The sequence below is a fragment of the Vipera ursinii genome, assembly GCF_947247035.1.
Source record: "Vipera ursinii genome assembly, chromosome: 1".
Lineage (NCBI taxonomy): Eukaryota > Metazoa > Chordata > Lepidosauria > Squamata > Viperidae > Vipera > Vipera ursinii.
In genome coordinates this window covers 116,328,124-116,346,190 of record NC_139512.1, presented here as the reverse complement: position 1 = coordinate 116,346,190, position 18,067 = coordinate 116,328,124, and the positions used below count along the sequence as shown (strand labels likewise).

The 18,067-nt window shown below is 39.6% G+C and overlaps 1 protein-coding gene across 7 annotated transcripts in view; it reads right to left on the bottom strand.

Annotated features, from left to right (window-relative positions):
- SLC43A1 (solute carrier family 43 member 1) overlaps window positions 1-18,067 on the bottom strand; it is a 58,722-nt gene that overhangs the window by 14,868 nt on the left and 25,787 nt on the right. For 4 of the 7 annotated variants that reach the window (XM_083379531.1, XM_083379534.1, XM_083379533.1 and 1 more), the window contains 8 exons: window positions 15,188-15,369; window positions 13,424-13,570; window positions 13,212-13,247; window positions 12,445-12,583; window positions 12,196-12,337; window positions 11,947-12,020; window positions 11,116-11,239; window positions 8,045-10,440 (listed from right to left, as the gene is read on the bottom strand). In XM_083379531.1, coding sequence (XP_083235657.1) covers window positions 10,267-10,440; window positions 11,116-11,239; window positions 11,947-12,020; window positions 12,196-12,337; window positions 12,445-12,583; window positions 13,212-13,247; window positions 13,424-13,570; window positions 15,188-15,369 — 1,018 coding nt within the window. In that variant the 3' untranslated portion in view covers window positions 8,045-10,266. Of the gene's footprint in view, window positions 1-8,044; window positions 10,441-11,115; window positions 11,240-11,946; window positions 12,021-12,195; window positions 12,338-12,444; window positions 12,584-13,211; window positions 13,248-13,423; window positions 13,571-15,187; window positions 15,370-18,067 lie in introns of those variants that run through there. The other 3 variants (XR_014494435.1, XR_014494436.1, XR_014494437.1) reach the window with 1 other exon arrangement.

Sequence of the window (18,067 nt, the reverse complement as noted above, 5' to 3'; positions counted from 1 at the left end):
CGGTACAAGAGGAAAAGGTGAAGAGGATTATTATATTTTACTCTCGAGCTTGATGGACTTTTTAAACTTAAAGTGAAAGTGCGTCACAAGTGAAAGTAAAAGATGGCGGCTAAACCTCCCCCAAAAACTCTTCGGAGTGCTGGAACTTCTCCGGTGCAACAATCATCATTGCAGGCGTTGCATACTCCTGATGTATTGACACCAAAGGATTTACAAGATGCTCTTGAAAAACATGCCCAGGTAATTCTGGAATCAATGGGTGATAAATTTGCAAAGATGGAGGAGAAATTGGAGAAATTGGAGGAGAGAATGGAAGAGAGGATGGAACAGAAGTTCAGTGTGATGAAGGTAGACATTTTGTCTTCAGTGCATAAAGTGGCTGAATGTGTGGAAGATCTGGATGAAAAAGTGGAAGATTTGACTCAAAAGAATGCCATATTAGAAGCAAAAGTATTGGAGAATGAAGATTTAAGAGACAAAATGGACAGAGAACTGAGTCTTGCTCAATATTACCAGATGCAGTTTGCTGTTAGAATCAGAGGCTTAAAAGAGAATATTAAGGAAGATCTAAAGCAGCTGATTTCTGAGGCTCTGGAAGTGGTATTGAATCAGCCAGCATCTGAAATAAAGGGAGGCATGGATAAAGTGTTTCGTGTGAATTCATGGATTGCTAAACAGAGAAAGCTGCCTAGAGATGTGGTGGTTTATTTTGCAAAGAGGGAAATTAGAGATGAAGTTATACAAGCTGCCGATGATACTAAAGTTGTGATTGCTGATCAAGAAGTTTTGGTTCTAAAAGAAATTCCTCCAAAGATTTTAAGGAGAAGGAAGGATTTTACATTTCTTGTGCAAGAGCTCAAGCAACAAGATATAAGGTTCAGATGGGAGATTCCAGTTGGGTTGATGGTGATGCATGAAGGTAAAAGGTACCGTCTGGTTACTGTGATGCAGGCGCGTGATTTTTACAATAATGTTCTAAAAGCAACTCCATTATCACTTCTGGAAGCTGCAAAGGGATCTGGAGAAGGAGAACATCAAGAGGCTGAAGATGGACAGACAGAGGAAAACGGTGCTGGAGGAGATCAAGCTACAACTTCTTTGGATGATCCTAGAGAGCAGAGGGTGACGCGTGCTGCTTTAAAACGATCAAAAAAAAATAAAAGAACAAGATCAGCAGAAGTCTATGGAACTTCCACAACGTACTTACAGCCAAGCAGTGGGAGGGGCACGGCCTAAAAAAGATAGTCCTATCAAAGCAGTGCTCCAAGAGCTTTGGGATGATATGCATGGCAACTAAATTTTTAACTTGGAACGTTAATGGACTAAATTCACCACAGAAGAGGAAGAAAGTTTTTCAATATTTAAAACAATTCAAGATAGATGTTATATGTTTGCAAGAAACGCATATTAGGGTTGTGGGTCAAAAGTATTTATCGAACTCAAGGTTGGGTACGCAATTTGTTGCTTCTGCAATGAATAAGAAAAATGGAGTGGTTGTTTATGTTAAAAGTGCTTTAACAGCAGACTTAATTGAAGCAGATAAGCATGGAAGATACGTTATGATAGAGTTGCTGCTAGAAGGTAAAAAGACGCTTTTAGTTGGATTATATGCTCCTAATCAACAACAAGCTGACTTTTTTAGTTTACTTCATACAAAGCTTACCCAGTTGGATTATAAATCTTTTATTTTTATGGGGGATTGGAATGGTGTTTTGGATGTACAGATGGACAAGGCTGGAGCTTTCAAGCGCGTCCCAAGTCATGCTAGACTGCCTAAATCCTTTTTTGAAATGAAGGATGACTTGGAACTGCGAGATATTTGGCGCGAGAGACATTTGCAGGAAAAGGATTATACTTTTTTTTCTGACAGACATCAATCTTTTTCCAGGATCGATTTTATTTTGTTGACTAATGATTTTTTTTAAGGACTAAGAAGGTGAAGATTTGTGCAAGAACTATTTCTGATCATAGCCCAGTTTGGCTAGAGATTGATAAGGAGAATAGAGATAGGCGCTCGTGGCGCGTAAATGAGAATCTGTTTAGAAATCAGAGAAATGTGGAAGAATGTAAACAGCGGATGAAGGATTTTTTTGAAATTAATATGAATAAGGGCACCTCTATGGATATGGTTTGGGATGCTAGTAAGGCCTATATGAGAGGGGTGTTGATATATATGAATAATAAACATAGACGTGCTGTGGAAGCTAGGAGGAAAGAACTGGAGAATGAAATAAAGGAAAAAGAAAATGCTTTGATTTTGAATTCAGAGGATGTGAAGACTAAGGAGGCTATTAAACTGTTAAGAGGACAATTTGATAAATTAATGGCTGACCAAGTGGCAACCAATTTGCGGTTTGCCAGGCATAATACCTTTTGCAACGCTAACAAACCAGGTAGATGGTTAGCTTATAGATTGAGGAAAAAGCAAAGGGCTTCTAATATAGACAAAATTGAGCATAAAGGAACGGTTGTGTTTCAACAGGACCTTATCAAGGATGCTTTTGTGGATTTTTATTCTAAATTATACAGTATGCTAAGGAGAAGATTAATGAAAAAGACATTGATATATATTTGGAGAATGCTAGCATCCCGGTTCTTACGCAAGTACAAAAAGAGGGGATTAATCAATTAATTACAGAAGAAGAAATTTTTACAGCAATTAAGGAATTGAAGGTGGATAAAGCACCAGGTACGGATGGTTTGTCTGCGGCTTATTACAAAAATTTACAATTAGAGATGATGAAACCGTTAAAGGAACTGTTCCAGACAATCCAGAGGGGGGGAAAGGTGCCACCGTCTTGGAGAACAGCTTTTATTTCCTTGATTCCGAAGGAAGACCAAGATGCTACTCAAGTCAAAAATTATAGACCGATATCGCTTTTAAATACAGATTACAAGATATTTGCTAAGGTGTTGGCTAATAGACTGATGAGGGTTCTGCAACAGGTGATTCATGGGGACCAAACGGGGTTTATTAGTGGTAGGCAAATGAAAAATAATGTGAGGCATATAGTTGATGTGTTAGAAAGGAACAACCAGATCCCTGCGGCGCTAATTTTTCTAGATGCTGAAAAAGCTTTTGATCAATTGAATTGGCAATTTTTGATGAAAGTTTTAGACAAAATGGATTTTGGGGAAAATTTTTTACAACCGATTAGGGCATTATATCAAAAACAAACTTTTAAATACAGATTACAAGATATTTGCTAAGGTTTTGGCTAATAGACTGATGAGGGTTCTGCAACAGGTGATTCATGGGGATCAAACGGGGTTTATTAGTGGTAGGCAAATGAAAAGTAATGTGAGGCATATAGTTGATGTGTTAGAGTTTTTGGAAAGGAACAACCAGATCGCTGCGGTGCTAATTTTTTTAGATGCTGAAAAAGCTTTTGATCAATTGAATTGGAAATTCTTGTTGAAAGTTTTAGATAAAATGGATTTTGGGGAAAATTTTTTACAACCGATTAGGGCATTATATCAAAAACAAACTGCCCGAATTATAGTTAATAATAGCTTGACAGAAGCATGTAATATTGAGAAGGGCACAAGGCAAGGGTGTCCGTTATCGCCCTTGTTATTTGTGTTAACATTAGAGATATTATTGGTTAAAATTCGGAATTCGGAAAAAATTAAGGGGATACAAATTGGAGATCAGGACTATAGATTGAGAGCATTCTCAGATGATCTGGTTGTTACAGTGACCCAGCCAGAGAACTCTGTTGTGGACCTGATGGAGATAATAACACAATATGGGAAGGTTTCTGGATTTAAAGTTAATATACAGAAAACCAAAATTTTGGCTAGAAATATGACAGTTTCGCAAAAGGCTCTCTTAGAAGGATTAACTGGATTTGAGATTGTTAAAAGGGTTAAATATTTGGGGGTGATTTTGTTGCCCTCTAATACAAAGCTATATAAAAATAATTATGAAAAACTATGGGGGAAAATTCAAAAAGAACTGGAGAGTTGGGAAAAGTTGCAATTGTCTTTGTTGGGACGGATTGCAGCAGTAAAAATGAATGTCCTGCCTAAATTTTTATTTTTATTTCAAATGATACCGATTCTTAAGAAAGATTCTAATCTGGAGGAATGGCAGCGAGGTATCAATAAATTTGTGTGGGCAGGGAAAAAGCCACGAGTTAAACTTAAGATTATGCAGGATACTCGTGAGAGAGGTGGCCTTAAATTGCCTAATTTTAAATTATATTATGAAGCTGCTACATTAGTAGGAATAAGTGATTGGATTAATTTGACGCAAGGGAGGTTATTAAATCTTGAGGGCCATGATTTGTTGTTTGGCTGGCATGCATATTTGTTGTATGATAAGAAGGTAGACAACGTGTTTAGGGTGCATATTTTAAGACAGGCATTGCTGAGAGTTTGGAAGAAGTATAGACATAAGTTAAGTTGCAAGATACCATTGTGGGCAATTCCAAAACACGCAATAGAAAATATACATGCTGGCTTCAAACACGATGTGACTACGTACAAGGAGATCCTTAGCTTGGAAAGAAATGTTTGGTGTCTGAAATCATATAGCCTCTTGCGAGAAGAGAAGGTTGTTCAAAATTGGTTTCAATATATTCAGTTACGGGCCAGGTGGAAAGAAGACCAGAAAAATGGATTTACAATCACTGATGAAAATTTGATAAAGCAAATTAGAAATCAGGGACCTGCACATATCAAACGGATATATCTTGCATTGATAGAGATTGACTCAGAAACAGAGCTTGTTAAGGATTGTATGATAAAATGGGCCCAAAACATTCAGGAAGTTATCACAATGGACACGTGGGAAAAGATTTGGGTGAGGAACGTAAAATTTACTCAAGCTCAAAATCTAAGAGAGAACTTTTATAAAATGTTTTATAGATGGCATTTAGATCCTAAAAAGCTTGCAAGTATGTATCCGAATTATCAGCCTAAATGTTGGAGGTGCGGTGATGAAGATGCAACATATTTTCACATATGGTGGACATGTAAGAAGGTTAAGGCCTTTTGGATAAAAGTTTGGTGGAATATGCAGAAGATTTTTAAACAGAGGATAAAGTTTTGTCCGCAATTTTTTTTTGTTGGGAATAATTGCAGACGCTACAGTTGTGGACACCAAATTGATGTTGAACTTAATCACGGCAGCAAGACTTTTGATAGGCCAATATTGGAAGAAAGAGGAACTGCCGACTATAGAAGAGTGGACTTTAAAGGTTTCCGACCTGGCAGAGATGGCGAAGATTTCGGCCTATTTGAAAGACCATTCGCAAGAACGCTATATTATGGAATGGAGAAAATGGATTGAGTTTATCCAGAACAAGTATAGGGTTAAGAAGTTTTATGTAGCATTTGAATAAGTCTTCTTTCGTTTTTTTTTTCTTTTCTTATTTTAGTTTCTTTTTATACATATTCAATATTACTAAGGCTTGTTTATCCTATATAAGCTAGAGAGTGATGGATTTTAGAGTTTATAGTTGTTAGTATATGATTGTTTATGATTGCTTTTTATATATATACCTTGTATTTAGCTCTGGGAAATCTGGGGGGGGGAGGGGGGGAGGGGGGGAGGTAGTGGGGGGGAGGAGGGAGGGGGAAGGGGGGATTTTTAAAGGAAAATTGTATTTTAAAACTTTTCAATAAAAAAAAAACTGCCCGAATTATAGTTAATAATAGTCTGATAGAAGCATGTAATATTGAGAAGGGCACAAGGCAAGGGTGTCCGTTATCGCCCTTGTTATTTGTGTTAACATTAGAGATATTATTGGTTAAAATACGGAATTCGGAAAAAATTAAGGGTATACAAATTAGAGATCAGGATTATAGATTGAGAGCATTCGCAGATGATCTGGTTGTTACAGTGACCCAGCCAGAGAACTCTGTTGTGGACCTGATGGAGATAATAACACAATACGGCAAGGTTTCTGGATTTAAAGTTAATATACAGAAAACCAAAATTCTGGCCAAAAATATGACAGTTTCGCAAAAGGCTCTCTTAGAAGGATTAACTGGATTTGAGATTGTTAAAAGGGTTAAATATTTGGGGGTGCTTTTGTCGCCCTCTAATACAAAGTTATATAAAAATAATTATGAAAAACTATGGGGGGAAATTCAAAAAGAATTGGAGAGTTGGGAAAAATTGCAATTGTCTTTGTTGGGACGGATTGCAGCAGTGAAAATGAATGTCCTGCCTAAATTTTTATTTTTATTTCAAATGATACCGATTCTTAAGAAAGATTCTAATTTGGAGGAATGGCAGCGAGGTATCAATAAATTTGTTTGGGCAGGGAAAAGGCCACGAGTTAAACTTAAGATTATGCAGGATACTCGTGAGAGAGGTGGTCTTAAAATGCCCAACCTTAAACTATATTATGAAGCTGCTGCATTAGTAGGAATAAGTGATTGGATTAATTTGACACAAGAGAGATTATTAAATCTTGAGGGCCACGATTTGTTGTTTGGCTGGCATGCATATTTGTTGTATGACAAGAAGGTAGACAATGTGTTTAGAGTGCATATTCTAAGACAGGCATTGTTGAGAGTTTGGAAGAAGTATAGACATGAGCTAGATTGCAAGATACCACTGTGGGCAATTCCAAAACATGCAATAGAAAATATACATGCTGGTTTCAAACATGATGTGACTACGTACAAGGAGATTCTGAGCTTGGAAAGAAATGTCTGGTGTTTGAAATCATATAGCCTCTTGCGAGAAGAGAAGGTTGTTCAGAATTGGTTTCAATATACTCAGCTACAGGCCAGGTGGAAAGAAGATCAGAAAAATGGTTTTACAATGACTGATGAAAATCTGATAAAGCAAATCAGAAATCAGGGTCCAGCACATATCAAACGGATATATCTTGCATTGATAGAGATTGACTCAGAAACAGAGCTTGTTAAAGATTGTATGATTAAATGGGCCCAAAATATCCAAGAAGTTATTACAATGGATACGTGGGAAAGGATTTGGGTGAGGAACGTAAAATTTACACAAGCTCAAAATCTAAGAGAGAATTTTTACAAAATGTTTTATAGATGGCATTTAGATCCTAAAAAGCTTGCAAGTATGTATCCGAATTATCAGCCTAAATGTTGGAGGTGCGGTGACGAAGACGCAACATATTTTCACATATGGTGGACTTGTAAAAAGGTTAAGGCTTTTTGGATAAAGGTCTGGTGGAACATGCAGAAGATTTTTAAACAGAGGATAAAGTTTTGTCCGCAACTTTTTTTGTTGGGAATAATTACAGATGCTACAGTTGTGGACACTAAGTTGATGTTGAATTTAATTACGGCAGCAAGACTCTTAATAGGTCAGTATTGGAAGAAGGAGGAACTGCCGACTATAGAAGAATGGACTTTAAAGGTTTCTGACCTGGCAGAGATGGTAAAGATATCGGCCTATTTGAAAGATCATTCGCAAGAACGCTATATTATGGAGTGGAGAAAATGGATTGAGTATATCCAGAACAAATACGGGTCTAAGAAGTTTCATGTAGCATTTGAATAAGTCTTCCTTTCTTTTTTCCTTTTTTTATATATATTTTTATATATTTTATATTAATAGTGTTTGTAGTTATCCTATATGAGCTAGAGAGTGATAGATTTTAGAGTTTACGGTTGTTAGCATATGGTTGTTTATGATTTTTTTTTTGTTTTTTATACCTTGTACTTAGCTCTGGGAAGTCGGGGGGGGGAGGGGGGAGGGGTAAGGAGGGAGGGATAGGGGAGGGGTAGGGGGGTTTGTTAAAGATAAAATGTATGATAAAACTTTTCAATAAAAAAAGTAACTCTGAAAACATTACTTTTAGGCATCCAGGTAACTGGTATATCCAGAAATAGCTTTCCAGCTTTGACAGTTATATCAGTCGAACTCTTTTTCAATGGTTACAAACTTGGTAATTTTTGCACAGGTTCAAACTTTACAGTAGTGGAATGGTGTCAATGGGCACCAATATACCAAGGGATATTTTGTGTTTAGTAATCTCTCCCCCTCCCCCGCCCTCCCCCCAGCCCCAATTGGTATTAAACGTAATGGAAAGATGTACAACAAAATGCCAGGTTGTAATTTCACATTTATTTCCAAAAATGAGGAATATTTCTGAAAAAAAGTCCTAGGTATTCTTAGAAAACGATGAATGAACAGCATCATTTTTTTGGAACACTCCCCCCCAAAAAAAAAGAATGAGCAATGTTGGAATGCTGGGCTAGAAATGTTAGAAGACCATCTCTCACCAGTGTGTCTCCTAGTAAAAGGGTGTTTTGCGACTACAAGGCACACCAGGGTAGCCATTCATGAGTAGGCAAGTCCCATTATGGCATCCATTCAGTGAAAGTGTTATGTTTCCAAATGTTGCTCATCTAGCAATTTTCACACTTAGCTTCTGCAGTATGCTATACAGAGAAGTCCTTGAAACCGGTTCAAAAAAATTCCACTGATTCAAAATATGGCAGCCCCACTTTGAGCAGAAGAAGGCCCAATGTGATTTGCCCTGGCTCCCCCGTGAGCTGAGGGTTGATGGCTTTGACCTTTGGAACAGAATACTCAAATCAACCACAGCCAACTGTGCCTTCTCCTCCTTTTTTTCCCAAGTCACAACCATTGAACGGAAACTTGCAGGTATCTTTTGAGTAGGACTAAAGCATTTTCAGGGCTGATTCTAGTACAGGTAGCCCTCGATTTAACAACAGTTCATTTAGTAACCGTTCAAAGTTACAACAACACTGAAAAAGAGTGACTTAGGACCATTTTTCACCCTTAGGACTGTTTCAGCATCATATTTTGATCGTGTGATCAAAATTCAGATGCTTGGCAACTGACTCATATTTACGACGGTTGAAGTGGGATCACTTTTTATGATCGTCTGACAAGCCAAGTCAATGGGAAAGCCAGATTCACTTAACAACTGTGGCAAGAAAGGTCGTAAAATGGGGCAAATGTCACTTAACAACTGCCTCACTTAGCCACAGAAATGTTGGGCTCAATTCTGATTGTAAGTTGAGGGCTGCCTGTATACAGAATTCACTCCCAAGGAAGAGTCGGCCCAGCCCTGCTAAATGCTACTTTTTGTACCTCATAAAAATATTTTTGGCCATGTTTCCACCATTTCTATTTTTAATCTACCTACATTTTATCATTCAGTTGCCAGTTGGCTTATTTAGTTTTTTAGACAGTTATTGGGTTTAATGTTGCATAGAAATTTATTTAATTTTATTGTTGAATTACTGTATGGCTTGATTTTGTTTTAAGAAAAACCACAGCCTGCTCTTAATAGAAAGGCAGCAATACAATTTCCATATAAATAAATAAGAAGTTTGGCTGGGATCTGCCAGTGCAAACCCAGTCGCTAGGATTTAAAAAAAAAATAAAAAAATTTGGAAGGGCCCAGGCAAAGTCAGTCATGAAAAATTGGCACTTCTATTCTTCTGACACAAGTCTTGTTAAATCAATGCCTGCCTACACTTCTGTAGTATACAAACCTTGTCACACTTGCAATCAAGACAGATCAAAGAACAATATCTGGAAAAATTCACAGCACTCAAAAGGCCATTAAATTCATCTCTGGGGGACAATTCATGGGGAGGGGGTTTGTCTTATAAAGCTTAAAACAGGATTGGGGGCTAAGGCACAACCTGCAGCATTCATTACCAAGCAAAGATCTAACACGGCATCTAATTTTTTGACACCCCCAACATTAGTTGCCGAAACCCAAGGGGACAGAGTCACAAGGGACTCCATGGGACTATTAGCAAATAATAATCCCTTTGAATTTACTTCTGGGATTTTGCAGTCACTTCCTGATTTTCTCTGCAATAATTATCAAGCAGGGAAGAGAGGGAAGTGGTGAGAGTCAAGTTCCTGCCCAGGGCCAAACAACACTGGAAAATTACGACCGGCAAGAGCTACATAAGGTGCTGTAGGTTAGACATGGTACTCCACCCTGCCAACTCTTCATTCAAGATCTTTTCATAAATTCTCGATGCTTAGTGACTGATGTTCTAATCGTCTATTTAAAAATCACTGAGCTTTTTAAAATACCCTGCAAAAAAATAGAGTTTTGTTTCTATATATAAAAAATATAGATAGATATAAATATAGATAGGCATTTGTTGAGAATTAAAAGCACCTCAGTTATTTTCATAGTTCCCAAATGTAATGTTCTCACAGTATTGTCTCATCCCTTTGCTCACGGCGCCTTGCTCCATCTGTTAGGCACACCAATTCTGCATTCAGTTCTCCATCATCCACAACCCCCCCCCCCTTTCCCCATGCCTGATTTATAAAGAGGTGGCTTCATTGTTCAGCAAGCCATTGCCAACTGCATTGTCCTGGAATTTCACAGGAGCACCATCTTTGGCCATTTGCTTCTGGATAAGTTTGTAGCGGTAGTAGAAGAGATAGCCAGGGAGCAGGAAGCCCATAAAAGAGAAGATAAGCAGGGCAAGATTCACCTACGAATAAAGCAAGGAGGAACAATCATGAATTATGTCCATTTATGATCAGTGACAGTAACTGGTACGAAATTGCTAATTTTGTTTCTGGACTAGCCTGCTTTGACTACATCAAAGCCCTAATTTTCCATTAATATTCTTTAATTCAAAACGAGATCACATACATTTATTTATTTTAGAGATAATAATTATCTACCTACAATAGATAATTACAGTACATGCCCATATAAAGCCATCCATGAATTGTTCTCCCTATCCTGCAATAACATCCCAGACAAAAAGTCAGATGACAAAGCCAATCAGAGCAATTCTGTAGCTTGTAGAGCTTATGTGACATCACCAATATCTCTCTTTTCCAAATCTGTAAAGCACTTTTTAAAAAGTTGCTGATATGGAGTGAGAGTTGCAAATTAGACATAGGATGTATGTGGGTTTGGGTACAGCTTCGGGGGAAAAAAGGCAAGGGATACGCTGATACACAAAGTACAGAATAAGAAAACTGAGTACCAAAACATATTGTTAGTATGGGAAGAAGCATATCATCTTGGCACTGAGCTTGCTAGAGTGTTTGTTAGTAAATCTAAATAATGAAGTGGATTTCACACCGGACATGAAAAATACACCACATTCCTTCTTCAAATAACTCCTATCTTCATTCAAACAGCTGAAACTCACCCAGAAAGGATCCCCGTGTAATGGTCCCACCATAGCCATGAAAAATGGTTGTTGGAGGAGAGCAAATACGGCACTGATCAAGGACTGGAGCCCGGTCAATGTACCAAAGTGATTGGAAGGATACCTGGTGATCAAACATAATGTGAAGAAAACTAAAAAGCTAGAGAGGCTATTGACAACCTTTACCTCAACATCTACATAGAAATATAGACTCTCAACTACCACAAGTTTCTATTTTGTTTAGAGAAATGGAAATCTATCGGTTGTTCAGGGTTGGGGAGCCTGTGGTCCTCTAGAAACTGCTAAACTGCAACTCTCTGCAGCCCAGTCAATACGTCTAATGATGGAGAACGCTGGGAACAACAGTTCAACATCCTCTAGAAGGCCACAGGTTCCCCACCCTGCTCAAAAACTGTCCAATCTATCAATATAATAAAGATTTAAAAGCCTCAATGGATTAAACATGTATTTAAGTCTAAGAAAACGCTAATGGAAAACATAAGAAGCAAGATAAACTGCCACTGTTGTTTAAAAACCGTGAACAGTATTTAGACTTAGTAATAGGAAAAGAAATTTAACTGATGCTTCTCTTCTACTTCATCCTCTTCCATTCTTAGGGAAGATTTGGTCCCTTGGGAAAAAAAGACAATGGGATACGCAAGGAAAAGAAAGCCAACTCACAGGGCTTTCTTCTTCTTGAACAGACAGCCCTGCTTAGATTAGAAGGACTACCCCATTTTAACCTGAGAGGCAGACCATTCTACCAAACTAGGGCAATACCCTTGCACCCATTCTCAAGTGCAAAAGATTCCATCCAGTGGCAAAACTTACACAGCAGCATAGAGACTTCCACAGGCAGAATGGAAAAAGCCTCGTACCATGGTGTGAAGAATGAAGGTCACAAACTGTAGGGGAAGAGACAAAGAAAGAATGAGGAAACCAACAGGAGTCATTAAATGAAAGATAAGCTAAGGAGCTGGTGAGGGAAGGAAAACAGCGCTGAGGCAGCAGAAGAGCATTATCAAACAGAGGGAATATCAAGGAAAATCAGAGAGGAATGAAGAACGTAACAGAGGTTACCTGCACAGGAAGGTTGTTGATCAAGCAGGTGATACCAAACCCAACCAACAGAAAGTTGGTGGTGACAAAAGCTCGGATAGCATTGGTGAGCTTCTGGATCTTAAGGTAGCGGACTTTAGGTGGAATTCCTTTCATCTCAGGACTAGGAAGATAAAGGAAAGTCATCATCGGTCCTTCTGTTAAATGCCCCAGCATCTCTACCCTCAAGCATGGGTTCCATTTGACATTTGGAAATTATCAAAGTCTCACTTGATAGATCCAGCACGGTTTGTATTTCCTGGTGCGTCCACACAATCCTTTATGCGCCAGTCCATCACATAGCCAATGAAGGGACAAGTGAGAAGACATAATAACTGCATGACACCAAAGATGGAAGAGTAGAAACTGACTGTCCAGCAAAAAGGAAGGAGAGAAGGAATGAGAAAATAATCCAAAAAAACAGGAGAAACGCTCCTTCCCTAACCCAAATAAATCATTTTGGAGCCCTGAGGCACATTATTCTAAGCTCACAGGGGGAGGGGAGGGAGACAGAAGTATAAAACCACATCGTAACAGAAATGAGACCTTCATTCAGAACAGCAGAAATTCTCTGGTCCAGCTTATTTACACACTTGGATCAACTTGCTGACCATCATTTTATGCCTTGTTTTCCCCCTTTTGCCTTGCACTCCCCAGTCCATAACAGGAAGCTCCTGTTAACACTGACAATGGTAATGATGGTTCTGCTGTTTCGGCACTCTGATCTCACTAATGTGAAAAAAATCATCCCCCTACATCTACCCATTAATCAGAGAACATGGAGGGGGCAGATATTTAGCAGTGCATGAGCTCACAGCAATGGCTAGAATTTTTTTTTTGAAGGACATGGAGAATATTTGGAAGGTTTGTTTCCTAGGAAATGGAAGATTTCACCTTAAAGCTTGGACAGAGAACTGTATATAGAAGTCCTTTATCAGATTACATTACACATATACTTTGAGAGACCTATCTTAGCCCCAGGCAATTAAGGCTCCTGCCTGTGTTCTTGGCTTTTTCCTCCAATTCTTCTGGCACTGGAATAAAAAGAAAGGAAAGGAAAAGCTCACATCAGATTAACCAGATTTATTTTCAGGATAGAAAATAGTCAACTAAAAGTTCACTAAGCAGGAAGAAACAACCTGATCCTTCTCTCTCATTGCTTCCTTTTCCCCCTGCATTGCTTCCAGACACCCTTCCTCATTGAGCTCACCAGGGTCCACGCCACCCGTCACCTGGAACTCCAGCATCTTGTTCATAGCTGCCATGTAGAAGATGATACGCAGCTGGGTCATGCCCATTGTGATGAGGCTCCACAGAAAGATGGGAGAACAGACACTGTGGCAGAAGGGGATGGAGCCTGCATCCAGAAGGATGATGTTAGAATGCTTTTCCGACAAACAAATGAATATCCTTTCCCCTTATGCTGTACTTATTAGGGAGGAATTGGATTGTGTCTCAGACAAGACTTCTCCATAAGGTGCTTTATGGCTATACCCTCCCCAAAAAAGTAAGCTGTCACAGCCAATCTATCTGGCATCAGATCTAGAAAGACTGGTCTAAACAATCCTTTCTTAGCACTCTGCTTTTCAACAAGGTAGGTAATAAAAGATTCATCTGAGAGTCAGAGATTATATGATCTCTTAGGAATGTACTGGTGATTTCAGCTAGCTAGACAGAATATATACAGGAGGCTTTAACAGTTCTGAAAGGCCAGTGATGCTTAATGCACAGGAAGTCCTCACTGAACAACATTTCCCCTGTTTGGCACTGGAAATGTAATTTTTTTGACCAGTCTTGTAGCAATTGCAATGTCTCTGCGATCACGTGGTTTTTAGCATGGGGCACTTCGTAACCAGAGGTCGTTTGCAACCAGTGGAGTGTCCCATGGTCACATAATCATTATCCGCCTACTTCACAACCAGTTTCTGACAAGCAAAGTCAATGGAGAAACCAGCAGTAAAATTGTAGCTGAGATCACATGATGTTTTGCTTAGAGAAGAAGTTGCCAGTCCCAACTCTGGTTAAGTAAGGGCCACCTACAAGCAGAGAAGATTTCCGTTTCACAGAATTTGTATCTTAATCAATTAAATAAATCTTTTCTGTTTATTTGTAAACCTGGATTGAACTCAAGCTCCACAAAGGTACTGGTCACATAACTTACTTATTTACAAGTTTCACTTTTTCCCTGGCTGATCTTCTAACCCAGCGTTTCCCAACCTTAGGAACTTGAAGATACGTGGACTTCAACTCCCAGAATTCCCCAGCCAGCATAGCTGGCTGGGGAATTCTGGGAGTTGAAGTCCACACATCTTCAAGTTCCTAAGGTTGGGAAACGCTGTTTTAACCTATACTGCTACAGGATGGCTACCGGTAGAAACCTAGAGAGAAAAGACTGTGTTCCTTTACGAAAACAGTGCAGAGTTAATTCAATTACAACAGCAGTTTTTTTTGTTGGTTTGCTTGCTTGCTTGCTTGTTTGCTCAAAAGAACAGCAGTTGGACTGGTGATACATATCACTCCTATTTCTACCTTGAATATTGTTTTGTTTTCTTTTTCCAGTCACCGCTGCCGAGAACAGGCAAAGGAGGTGTTTCCCTCCAAAATTAGGACTGAAGCCAACAAGCAAAAATGCTCGGGCTGTCTCCTGCCAACAGATGGAGCCAGATGCCAGGGCCTGTCCTGAGCTGTGGCAGCCACTCACCCCTGATGCCATAGGCCCAAAGCTGGAGAGGAGGAACAGCTGGGAGAGAAGATATAACTTAGTGCCCAATCTACGAACTACGGGAGTTCCCATTTCTTAGGAAGACTGGTACCAGCCCCCAAACCGCCAGCAACCCTTCTGGAAGCCGCTTGCAAGCCAGGCACATGACAAAACAAAATGCAAGCTTTGTGGAAAAGGCCCTTTGCCCACATCCTCTCCCGGCATAGCTTCTCTCACGGAGCCGAGGGATGGCAAGGCAAGAAGAGGACTCACGCTGGGCTGATTTGGTGGCCCCTTGGAAGAGGTCCTGCACTGATGGGTAGAGTGCCTTCTTCACACCCTCCAGCTGCGGCTCTCTCTGGCTTAGCCGCTGCCCCACAGCCGTCACGTGCAAGTAGAATCGGTCACCGGTCACCTTGTGATCTAGAGCTAGGCTGCTCAGTTTGATCTTCTTCCTGTTTCAGGGATAAAGGATCCAGGAGGAGGAGGAGGAGAAGGAGAGATAGAGTTGGACTCACACACTGAACAAAGCCTGTACATGACGGCACAGTGGTTAGAATGTAGTACTGCGGGCTAACTCACTGCTCACTCCAGGGGTTTGATCCTAATGGGCTCAAGGTGGACTCAGCCTTCCATCCTTCCAAGGTCAGTAAAATGAGGACCCAGATTGTTAGGGGCAATACGCTGACTCTGTCAACTGCTTAGAGAAAGCTGTAAAGCACTACGAAGCAGTATATAAGTCTAAAGTGCTATTGGTATTGCTACATGGACTGTTTGGCTTTTGGTAGTCTCTCAAATGAATCCAGCCTTCATGAGTTATACATACAGTGATCATCTTTTATTTGGAAAAACAGAGGACAAACCTGAAAAGGGGGCAAATATGAAAAGAGGTCTGTAGGCATTAAAAAAGGTTGATGTTTATAATTATGCCTTACAAAGGAACATTTAAGAGCAAAACCAAAAACATAAATAATTAAATAAATCTAAAACTTTTTCTGAAATAAAGGATCATCATTTATAACTAAGGGCATACAGGACCATTGTAGTTAAAAAGTATAGTAAATGAATTTTGACTTAAATCACATAAAACGCAGCTTGTTTAATAAACTACAAGTACACAAATCACAGTGTACATAATATATGACTGGACAGGAACGATCGTCTCATAGTAGCTACAACCAAGCCTACTGCAGCTGATAAAAAACAGGTTTTTCCTCCCTTGATTTCTGCTACTTGGCAGAAAAACCCGAGGTGAAGAAAGGACAAGACAGCCTGAAGCACAACAGACCAGGGCTTTTCAACCAGGGGTTGGATTCTTAGGTGATTTTGTGACTTTGAAGTTCTGGGATTTGTGCAATGAGGGCTTTGTGTTCTTAAGGAGTGTTTGGTAATTTCTATTGTGGCTGATGTCCGGTGTTGAATTTTGGTTTCTAATTTTATTGCTCTGCTATTGTTAGCTGTAAGTTTTGCTGCAAGGGATTTCAAAGTATTTTGGTCCTGAATGGATTTTGCCTGTAGCATTCATTTACTTAGTGAATGGAGCCATTTGGGAAGGCTACCTTAGCCCGCAGCCAGTACTTGCTATATTTGTTTTTGTTTTTTTCTTACGTACAGGCCTGCTCCTTAACTTTACTTTCTAACCGGTAGCTAATTCTTAAAGAGGAAAGCGCCTTTTTAAGCTAGTTCCCTCAGCGGCTTGTCTTTTCTGTCTCTGGAGGCTTTTCCTTGTTTGAAAATATTGGGGATGTGTGTGTGTGTGTGTGTCAAATTCTTCCTTCAGAAGGAAAGCAATGGGAATGAGAAAGAGGGAGGCACGGAAGGAGGGAGGGAGGGAAAAGGAAGGAAGAGAGGAGGGAGGGAAATTGGAATGAAAGGGAGGGAGGGAGGGAAGTCCCGCCTTAGCACTTGGCCATCAGCAGCCCTGCCAATGACTTTGCTTGTCAAAAGGTTGCAAAACTGGATCACATGACCCTGGGACATTGTGACCATCATAAATATGAATCAGTTGCCAAGCATCCAAATATAAATCACATGACTGCAACGGTCATAAATGTGAAAAATGGTGATAAGTCACTTCAGTGCCATTGTAACTTTGAACAGTCACTAAGCAAATTGTTGTAAGTCGAGGACTATCTGTACTTTATCACTTTTTTCCTTTTTTTTTTGGTCATCAAGTTTTTGATACCTTGCTAGGTGGTACTCGAATATTGTCATATCCTAAAAGTGGTACAATCGGTGAAATGGTTGAAAAACCCTGCAACAGAACATGTACCGGACGAGCCTGATGGGACCCAAGCCAAATACAAGCAGTGCATCAGGGAGAGCCTCAAGACTTGTGGACTATTCCAAGAAAAAACAAGCCTCTCTTCAAAGGCAAATGCCTTGGGGCTGAAAAAAAAAGCTGAGCCAAGGCTGGCATCAACATCTGGCACCTTTAAGAACCTGCCAAGATTTGGATGGGGTATATACTATGCCTGTTTCTGGAAGAGTGCCAGATATTTGGATAGACCATCTTTTTCATCCCCTCTGAGTCTCTGACCCAGGAGAATATTACAGAAGTAAAAACCATTCTCAAAGCCTGACGTTCCACTGCACGCTAAACTTTCTGTTCATCACCAACCAGTCAGAATATCGTAAGCAACCAGTAGCAAGCCTGTTTTCTGCAATACACACTTAACAAAGATGTACATTTTAGCAAAAGGTAGAAGAAATCAAGCCAACACAAGGCAGCCAAAGCATGCCATCAGAAGACAGACAAAGCAATTCAGAAGGAAACAGAGAGTCTATGAAGGAAGCTTTGCAGAACCTGATACATCTCTCTTTAATACTACTTAAGATACTAAAGCAGAGAATGCTGACCCTGATGGGCAAGAAATTGCAAATCAGCCCATCTTCCACTTGGTGTAATGTGCTGTAACTATCCACAAGCTGATGTGCTCCTGAACTCCCAAAGTTTCTAATGAACGTGGCAAATAGGTAGAAATTAAGGATAATAAATACAACCCATCCGATGGGGATAGGTGCAGGGAGGGAGAATAGCCACAATATAAATTCTTGAGAATCATTACTCTTGCACTCTATTTGCTAGATGGTTTACCTGTAGAAAACATGTATAACTTTGATTGGCTAGAGTTACATTGCCGTGCAATTCCT